The sequence below is a fragment of the Dendrobates tinctorius genome, unplaced genomic scaffold (assembly GCF_039654945.1).
Source record: "Dendrobates tinctorius isolate UK_male_01 unplaced genomic scaffold, ASM3965494v1 ptg000332l, whole genome shotgun sequence".
Taxonomy (NCBI): Eukaryota; Metazoa; Chordata; class Amphibia; order Anura; family Dendrobatidae; genus Dendrobates; species Dendrobates tinctorius.
In genome coordinates, this window is record NW_027361998.1 from 12,434,557 (window position 1) to 12,444,390 (window position 9,834).

The window sequence follows — 9,834 nt, forward strand, 5'->3', positions numbered from 1 at the left end:
ACGGTGCTGCTCTGGCGTCCGATGCTGCTCTGGTGTCCGATGCTGCTCTGGCGTACGGTGCTGCTCTGGCGTACGGTGCTGCTCTGGCGTACGGTGCTGCACTGGCGTACGGTGCTGCACTGGCGTACGGTGCTGCTCTGGCGTACGATGCTGCTCTGGCGTACGGTGCTGCTCTGGCGTACGGTGCTGCTCTGGCGTACGATGCTGCTCTGGCGTACGATGCTGCTCTGGCGTACGGTGCTGCACTGGCGTACGGTGCTGCTCTAGTGTACGATTCTGCACTGGTGTCCGATGCTGCTCTGGCATACGGTGCTGCTCTGGCGTCCGATGCTGCTCTGGCGTCCGATGCTGCTCTGGCATACGGTGCTGCTCTGGCGTCCGATGCTGCTCTGGCGTCCGGTGCTGCTCTGGCGTCCGATGCTGATCTGGCGTACGGTGCTGCTCTGGCGTACGATGCTGCTCTGGCGTACGGTGCTGCTCTGGCGTACGGTGCTGCACTGGCGTACGGTGCTGCTCTAGTGTACGATTCTGCACTGGTGTCCGATGCTGCTCTGGCATACGGTGCTGCTCTGGCGTCCGATGCTGCTCTGGCATACGGTGCTGCTCTGGCGTCCGATGCTGCTCTGGCATACGGTGCTGCTCTGGCGTCCGATGCTGCTCTGGCATACGGTGCTGCTCTGGCGTCCAATGCTGCTCTGGCGTCCAATGCTGCTCTGGCGTACGGTGCTGCTCTGGCGTCCGATGCTGCTCTGGCGTCCGATGCTGCTCTGGCATACGGTGCTGCTCTGGCATACGGTGCTGCTCTAGTGTACAATGCTGCACTGGTGTCCGATGCTGCTCTGGCATACGGTGCTGCTCTGGCATCCGATGCTGCTCTGGCGTCCGATGCTCCTCTGGCATACGGTGCTGCTCTGGTGTACGGTGCTGCTCTGGCGTCCGATGCTGCTCTGGCGTACGATGCTGCTCTGGCATACGGTGCTGCTCTGGCGTCCGATTCTACTCTGGTGTCCGATGCTGCTCTGGCGTACGATGCTGCTCTGGCATACGGTGCTGCTCTGGCGTACGGTGCTGCACTGGCGTACGGTGCTGCTCTGGCGTACGGTGCTGCTCTGGCATACGGTGCTGCTCTGGCGTCTGATGCTGCTCTGGCGTCCGATGCTGCTCTGGCGTACGGTGCTGCTCTGGCGTCCGATGCTGCTCTGGCGTATGATGCTGCTCTGGCATACGGTGCTGCTCTGGCGTACGGTGCTGCTCTGGTGTCCGATGCTGCACTGGCGTACGGTGCTGCTCTGGCGTCCGGTGCTGCTCTGGCGTCCGATGCTGCTCTGGCATACGGTGCTGCTCTGGCGTCCGATGCTGCTCTGGCATACGGTGCTGCTCTGGTGTCCGATGCTGCTCTGGCATGCGGTGCTGCTCTGGTGTCCGATGCTGCTCTGGCGTACGATGCTGCTCTGGCGTACGGTGCTGCTCTGGCGTCCGGTGCTGCTCTGGCGTCCGATGCTGCTCTGGTGTCTGATGCTGCTCTGGCGTACGATGCTGCTCTGGCATACGGTGCTGCTCTGGCGTACGGTGCTGCTCTGGCGTACGGTGCTGCACTGGCGTACGATGCTGCTCTGGCGTACGGTGCTGCTCTGGCGGTGCTGCTCTGGCGTCCGATGCTGCTCTGGCGTCCGATGCTGCTCTGGCATACGGTGCTGCTCTGGCATACGGTGCTGCTCTGGCGTCCGATGCTGCTCTGGCGTACGGTGCTGCTCTGGCGTCCGATGCTGCTGTGGCGTACGGTGCTGCTCTGGCGTCCGATGCTGATCTGGCGTACGGTGCTGCTCTGGCGTACGATACTGCTCTGGCGTACGGTGCTGCACTGGCGTACGGTGCTGCTCTAGTGTACGATTCTGCACTGGTGTCCGATGCTGCTCTGGCATACGGTGCTGCTCTGGCGTCCGATGCTGCTCTGGCGTCCGATGCTGCTCTCTGCATACGGTGCTGCTCTGGCGTCCGATGCTGCTCTGGCGTCCGATGCTGCTCTGGCGTACGGTGCTGCTCTGGCGTCCGATGCTGCTCTGGCATACGGTGCTGCTCTGGCATACGGTGCTGCTCTAGTGTACGATGCTGCACTGGTGTCCGATGCTGCTCTGGCATACGGTGCTGCTCTGGCGTCCGATGCTGCTCTGGCGTTCGATGCTCCTCTGGCATACGGTGCTGCTCTGGTGTACGGTGCTGCTCTGGCGTCCGATGCTGCTCTGGCGTACGGTGCTGCTCTGGTGTCCGGTACTGCACTGGTGTCCGATGCTGCTCTGGCGTCCGATGCTGCTCTGGTGTCCGATGCTGCGCTGGCGTACGGTACTGCTCTGGCGTCGGATGTTGCTCTGGCGGATGGTACTGCTCTGGAAGCCGGTGCTGCTCTTGCCCCCGGGGTTGCTCTGCAGCCGGTGCTACTCTGCTTTCGGGCTCAGTAGTAATCCGTGCCGTGATCTGTGTGACCCGATGGTCAGTGACGTTATTTTCCTCTTCTCTCCAGGGAAGTTTAAACTTCTGGATCAGGACCGAGACGTGCGGGAGCCGGTGCAGTACTTCAGCAGTGTGGAGGAGGTGGCGAGTGTCTTCCCAGATCGGATCTTTGTTATGGAAGCGATCACATTCAGTGTTAAGGTCAGAATTGGGGTCTGTAATGGGGAACGGCTGGAAGAGATGGGGTCAGGTATAGGTACAATAGGTAGATGTATCTCTGTATACAGGGAGCTCCCCCTAGTGGTGACTGCAGACAGGATCTTATCATGTATCTCTGTATACAGGGAGCTCCCCCTAGTGGTGGCTGCAGACAGGATCTTATCATGTATCTCTGTATACAGGGAGCTCCCCTAGTGGTGACTGCAGACAGAATCTTATCATGTATCTCTGTATACAGGGAGCTCCCCCTAGTTGTGGCTGCAGACAGGATCTTATCATGTATCTCTGTATACAGGGAGCTCCCCCTAGTGGTGGCTGCAGACAGGATCTATCTTATCATGTGTCTCTGTATACAGGGAGCTCCCCCTAGTGGTGGCTGAAGACAGGATCTTATCATGTATCTCTGTGTACAGGGAGCTCCCCCTAGTGGTGGCTGCAGACAGGATCTTATCATGTATCTCTGTGTACAGGGAGCTCCCCCTAGTGGTGACTGCAGACAGGATCTTGTCAAGTATCTCTGTGTACAGGGAGCTCCCCCTAGTGGTGGCTGAAGACAGGATCCTATCATGTATCTCTGTGTACAGGGAGCTCCCCCTAGTGGTGACTGCAGACAGGATCTTATCAAGTATCTCTGTGTACAGGGAGCTCCCTATAGTCGTGACTGCAGACAGGATCTAATGGCAGATGAAACATACATTAAATGAATTGACTTTGAAACTCACAGATTAATAGTAGTGGGTATCTCTAATCTGGTATTTTGTGTCTTTTCATTCTAGGTGGTCTCGGGGGAGTTCAGTGAGGACAGCGAAGTGTATAACTTCACCCTCCATACTGGGGATGAACTGACGCTTATGGGACAGGCAGAGATCCTGTGCGCTAAGACTGTCAAGGAGAAATCGCGATTTAACACTATCCTGAGAAAGCTAGGTAAAACCGGCACCCTGGGCAAGCAGGTGAAGGGTAAAATGCCCTGCCTCATCTGCATGAACCACCGCACAAACGAGAGCTTGAGCCTCCCCTTCCAGTGTAAGGGCAGCTTTAGTACGCGCAGCCCCCTGGAGCTTCAGATGCAGGAGGGAGAGCACACCATCCGAAGCATCATCGAGAAGGTGCGCCTACCCGTCAATGTTGTGGTCCCCACCCGTCCTCCTCGCAACCCCTACGACCTTCATGTTATCCGTGAAGGACATCGGTACAAGCTGGTCAGTATCATTTCAAAGACTGTGGTTCTGTGTTGTCTTCTACGTAAGGAGGAGGTGAACCCCTTCCACTTTCTGCTACTGACAGACATGCCTCGATTCTCTCTACCCGAGGGTCTTCTGTGTGGAGACCCTCATTTTGACAAGCTTGTGAGAGATTGTGCTCATTACTGCCAAGAGCAAAGATTCAACCCTGATGATTATTCCAAGGCCGTCCGAGAGACCAAGACAGATTTTACAGAGGAGTGCGCCAGTCCACGGAAAATCCGTGTCTGTTTGCAAGGCTTCTCAGCCGGCTCCATCAACTACACCCGAGAGGAGCTCAGCCAAGGTCTACAGCGACTTTCCTTGTGTGTTTACAGTGGGACCATCCCTGGGGACACGAGCCCCAACGAGCTTTCAACCCAAGTCTTGGGGTCCTCTTCAGATAACTCAGACTTAGACAGAGAGTACATGACCCCAGATTGGCTGGACCATGATTTTAGGACTCAGGAACAATTAGAGATACCGTATGAAGAGCTTTGGACAAACCAGAACTTTGAGAACTATTCCGAGCCCAGCAGTAAGCCCGTTGGCTTAGAAAGTGGCAACAAAATTCAGCAAGACCTCATCTGCTTCGCCTCCTCTCCTTCTCCCTTAGAGGGGAAATCATGTTCTCCTCCTCCAGCCTTAACTATTGAAGAAGCAAAGACAGACACACCGCCACCAGTTCCGCCCAAATCAGAAGCGGTAAGTCCAGACCTTCATCAGGATCTGCACCTTCTGCTCCCTATAATCTCCATCACTACAGGACCATCCAGTCCAGAGTCTTTGCAGATTGCTAGGGTACAGGAGTTTCAAATGCTTGAGAAAGGTGGGTTCTTTCTCACTCTGAGGGCCGGGGAATATCCAGGAACAATGTTTTGTTATATGGAAATTCTATAATCAAAAGTAACGTAAAAGGTTTTACAAGTTCTTTGAAATGAGGTGTTGTGGTTCTTCAGATTCGGTGATGCTTCAGTATTAGGTCAGTAAGAAAATAAGCAAATATGGGATTGGACTTAAGACCTCAGGGGTGGGTGCAGATTATGAATATTTGTAGGTAGACATTCCCTGGCGGAGTTGGGTTGGAGATTATAATATCTCACAATCTAAAGTCAATATTGATAGGAAGTAGAATTTTGAAGAGGAGATTTCCTCGCCCGCCCTCAACAACTCGTCACGTTCAGTGGGCCCCACACGGCAGGGCCATGACATTATGTGTGGAGCCTGGGTATTCCAGTCTGACCTGGTGCTCAGAGGGAAATCTTTGCTACATGTAGCATTTAGTGGTGGAACAAGTTCTGTGGACTGGGGAGTTCTGGATAAATGGGTCACTGAGACTCTATAGCCAATAACTGGTGATTGCTCGCCCCTGGATGATAGTAGCTTTTGTGTCTTGCAGGTGAGGGAGGAATGTCGTCTCCTCAATGCCCCTCCTGTTCCTCCTCGTGGTGGCAGATACTTTTCTTCATCTTCCAGCCCACCAGTCCCGCCTCGCCTCCCGAAATCCCAGCTCCCTCAAACTCAAACTCCGAGCTCAGGTCTGTCCTACTACTCATCGGGACTCCATGACATGTAAGTAATTTCCTGAGAGCAATCGCGGATCTAATAAAAAATAGTAAAAAATGAAACCTAACGTGCAGAACTTATTCCATTTTTGGTTAAGATCTGTAAAGTGCCCGTTAGTGAATCATAATCTAGAGATTATTCTCACCAGTTACATGAGGCTCCTAGATTACACCCATTGGAACTACGTTCCTATGCTGGGACATGACACCTCCGACCACGCAGTCTCCTCTCACGATCTTCTCTTCCTTACAGATCAGGAAACCGCAGTGGCAGCTGCTCCCCCTCCCCAGACTCCTACTCCTTATATTGCTATCCTTGTACATGGGGAGACTGCAAATCTGGAGACGCATCGACTCGTCAGATGTCTAGCAGTATGGCCTCCACAGCTCAACCCACCCAGACGTCTTGGTCAGATTCTTGGGCCTACGCGGACAAGGGGCAAAGTGTGGCCACTGGGCACTCCACTCCTCTTCTCAGCACAGACACCACCATTAAGACTTATTACAGTTGTCCCAGGTTGAAGCCTCCTCATACCCAAAAACGCTTTGCCCCATTCGGAGCCTTGAACCCATTTGCCAACGCGGCCTTCGCTTCCACTCCCTCATCTTCCGGGGATTGGTTAGACCCACCAGAGCAGCTAAAATCATCCTCATCCCCCGTCTCTGATGTTCTTGACCCCTTTGATGTTACTAACAGTCAAGGCACATCTCCAGATTCCTCCTCCATTGGGTCTGAGCTGCGGTTCATGCCCGAGTCCATATTCAAAAGTGGTGGAGGAACAGGGACGTGTCCGGCCCCTACACCCCGACAGACCAAAGGGTTTGAGACTGAGAATATTGTAATCAGAAGCACAACCCCATTATCACCCACCATTGTACGGGGGGCAGAAGGTGGCATCACCAGAGTATACCTCACACAAGGAGTCATTGAGGTGCCACCAATCTCATCCAGAAGCACCATAGATGCCTCTTCTCCTCACACACCTGGAGGTCCCAGGGGACTGGTGGGAGACCCTAGTGCATGGCACCCTCCTCCTGATCTTTCGGCTCTGTCTGTAGAAGAGGTCTCAAGGTGTCTCAGGTTCATTGGTCTTTCGGAAGACGTAGTGACTTTCTTCGTTAGGGAACGTATAGACGGCAGCATCTTTGTACAGTTGACGGAGGAGATCCTTTTGGACGACTTCAAGCTGACCAAGCTCCAAGTCAAGAAGATTATGCAGTTCATAAAAGGTTGGAGGCCGAAGATCTAACGATCGAAGGCAAGTGCCTGAGGTCTGAGAAGATGAGCCTGCGCCAGAGACTTCAGGGTTATTTTTTATCAATCCATGAACTCTCTATTTTTTGGGTTTCTTTTCGATTCTGGATAGATCCCGTCCACACTTCACATAGCACAATTTGCACAGAGTTATAACACTAAGGTCCCGTGATGATCTGCTGGAAAGCTTAGTATGGGAGCTGAGTAATAAATGTATAAATTCACAGCTCGGGGTCAACTCACGTCTTATGTTTTATCATGAATTTGCCTCGTTACACTTCTATTGTCACAGCATGATGCCTGCAGTAGCTCCGAGGTCCCAAGGGGCCCGGCCGGACGTCACGGGGGATGTCTGGCCACATACAAGTCATCTCAGAGTGTGCATGAACGCCCAGGAGAGGCCATGTCACAGGCAGACTCCAGCCCCTGCAGGGAGGAACAAAGGTTGTTAATGGCCCCTTACCCATCACTGACATCAGTACACAGGTGGGCAGGTGTCACAACTACTGGTATACACAATCGCACTCGCTTCTCTGGCCTCAGCCGACATAAATAGAGGTTGTACGCAAGTCGCACAGTGGGAAGTGCCTGTAGGTGACAATGTAGAAGTAACATAAGGACAAGAGCTGAAAGTGCTGAAGGCAAAGTGTGCAGAAAAACTGAAGTTCCCCAGCAATTATGTCCCAGGTGCCCGAGTGAGGGAGGGTACAGGTGCCAGGGTCTGAAGAGGAACACCCAGGTGCCTGAGGGGCAGGCATGGATGCCAGGGGCTGAGGGCAGTTACCCAGGTGACAGAACATTAGAATTTCTAGGGTTTGGAGCAGAAAATTGAGTAACTGACAAGCATGAAAGCATTTACAGCGGCGGGCCATACGGTATTTGGGGTCTAACCAACGAAAAAGATATTCCCCCTCAAAAAAAAAAAAAAAAAAAGAACAGACAGAAAATCACCGAAGGCCGTCACCATCCAAAGAGGGTGAAGGGTTTCTGGTCTGATGCCACAGAATGACAGTGCGCAGAGTGGCGACAGGCCAAAGGGTCGGGGGTGCGCAGAGAGGAGACAGGCCAAAGGGTCGGGGGCGCGCAGAGAGGAGACAGGCCAAAGGGTCGGGGGCGCGCAGAGAGGAGACAGGCCAAAGGGCAGGATGCACAGAGCGGCGACAGGCAAATGGGTCAGGGTGTGAAGAGTGACATCAAGAAAAAAAATTGGTGAGGGCGCGGAGAGGTGACAGGCAGAAGGGTCAGGGCGCGCAGAGCGGCATCAGGAGAAAAAAAAGTAAGGGCATGCAGAACGGTGACAGGCTAAAGGGTCGGGCACGCAGAGCAACGACAAGCAGAAAAAAAAGTGTCAGCATGCAGAGCGGTGACGGGCAGGTCAGCACGCAGGATGGCGATAGGCAAAAAAAAAAAAAAAAAGGACAGGGTGTGCGGAGCAGCAACAGAAAAGGGTCAGGGCGCGTAGAGCGTCAGTTTTGCCACTGTAGGGGGGTCAGGACAGAGCTTGAGGCTGTCTAGTCACAGCATAGTTAGAAAGATCATACTGACCCCTGTGGTGCAGTGACCCCTGTGACAGCTAGGGGGCGCTGTATGGGCCTCCCAGGACATGCATACAGGCGTTTCCATTATTGTGATGGGGAAATTATGAGCGGCAGGATTTTTAAATGACCGATATGTATCACAGGGTTGGTGTCCCTGTGACGGAAGCTGGAATGTGTATTGATCAGCAGAGGTACTGCTGATGGTTTCTGTTTACAATAGGGAAGCTTCCAGGTGACTGAGATGGGTGGGACCAGTCACCTACAAACCCACCCAGGGGTGTGTGTCTGAACGCCCAAAGTAAAGCCTGTATGTGTGTGGCTGTGTTGAATAGGACCTTTAGTGAGGTCATGACCATGTGATCCATATCTCACCTGTGGGTGTGGTTATGGACCATATAATGTGACCAGGGTGGGTCACATGGAGAGTGTGTGTGTACCTGAATGGTGCAGACTGCAAGGTCCTCTAAGGCCTGTGCTGGGAGATCCTGGAAGGAGGATCGGATCCCTGGAGAACGTGGCGAGACTTTGGACACGGTGAGGCCTGTGTGTGTGTTGGACGGACATCCTGAATAAGGAGCTCCTAAGACGTAACCCCGGACAGGGTGAAATAACTGTGCTGAGGCTATAGAGCCAGGTTGCTGGACATAGCAGAGCCTGTGTAACCACAGGGCTAAGAGCGGAGCTCTAGTATGAACATTCTTCTGTCTAAGACTGACTTTTCTTCATGCTTCCATGGCTTATGCCGTATAAAAATAAACCGTATGGACTATTTATGTGAAAAAACCATGCCGGACCTTGTTAATCTGCTGCCGAGTGTCCCCCAGCACGAACAATAAGTGCTACCTTACACCCCATATACGCTAGAGGAAGCCCCTACAATGGGCACGAGCATCAAAACTAGACCTACGGGACACTAGACCACTACGGCCTGGTGTGATGAATCCCAGATGCCATCGTGTGTGGGGGGTGTGTGTGTGTATGTCCGGGACCTATCTACATACTGGGGAAAAAGTGTGTGCGTGTCAAGCCCCGCCCCTCATTAGGATGTCACAACGGTTGCCATGGCGACGCTGATGTCATCATAGGTCGCAAGCCCCGCCGCCGCTCATGTTGACTGTGGGATAGAGGATGTGTGATGGGTATATGGGCATGGGACTATGGGATGGAGGATGTGTGATGGGTATATGGGCATGGGACTATGGGATGGAGGATGTGTGATGGGTATATGGGCATGGGACTATGGGATGGAGGATATGTATGATGGGTATATGGGCATGGGACTATGGGATGGAGGATGTGTTTGACGGTATATGGGCACGGGACTATGGGATGGAGGATATGTATGATGGGTATATGGGCATGGGACTATGGGATGGAGGATATGTATGATGGGTATATGGGCATGGGACTATGGGATGGAGGATGTGTTTGACGGTATATGGGCACGGGACTATGGGATGGAGGATATGTATGATGGGTATATGGGCATGGGACTATGGGATGGAGGATGTATGATGGGTATATGGGCATGGGACTATGGGATGGAGGATGTATGATGGGTATATGGGCACGGGACTATGGGATGG

At 53.4% G+C, this 9,834-nt stretch overlaps 1 protein-coding gene across 2 annotated transcripts in view; it reads left to right on the forward strand.

The window, feature by feature from the left end:
- GAREM2 (GRB2 associated regulator of MAPK1 subtype 2) overlaps positions 1–6,936 on the forward strand; it is a 79,573-nt gene extending 72,637 nt beyond the window's left edge. For both annotated transcript variants that reach the window (XM_073562009.1, XM_073562010.1), the window contains 4 exons: positions 2,519–2,649; positions 3,444–4,595; positions 5,290–5,462; positions 5,709–6,936. In XM_073562009.1, the coding sequence (XP_073418110.1) occupies positions 2,519–2,649; positions 3,444–4,595; positions 5,290–5,462; positions 5,709–6,705 (2,453 nt within the window). In that variant the 3' untranslated portion in view covers positions 6,706–6,936. The remainder of the gene's footprint in view (positions 1–2,518; positions 2,650–3,443; positions 4,596–5,289; positions 5,463–5,708) is intronic.
- The last annotated feature ends 2,898 nt before the right edge of the window (positions 6,937–9,834 follow it).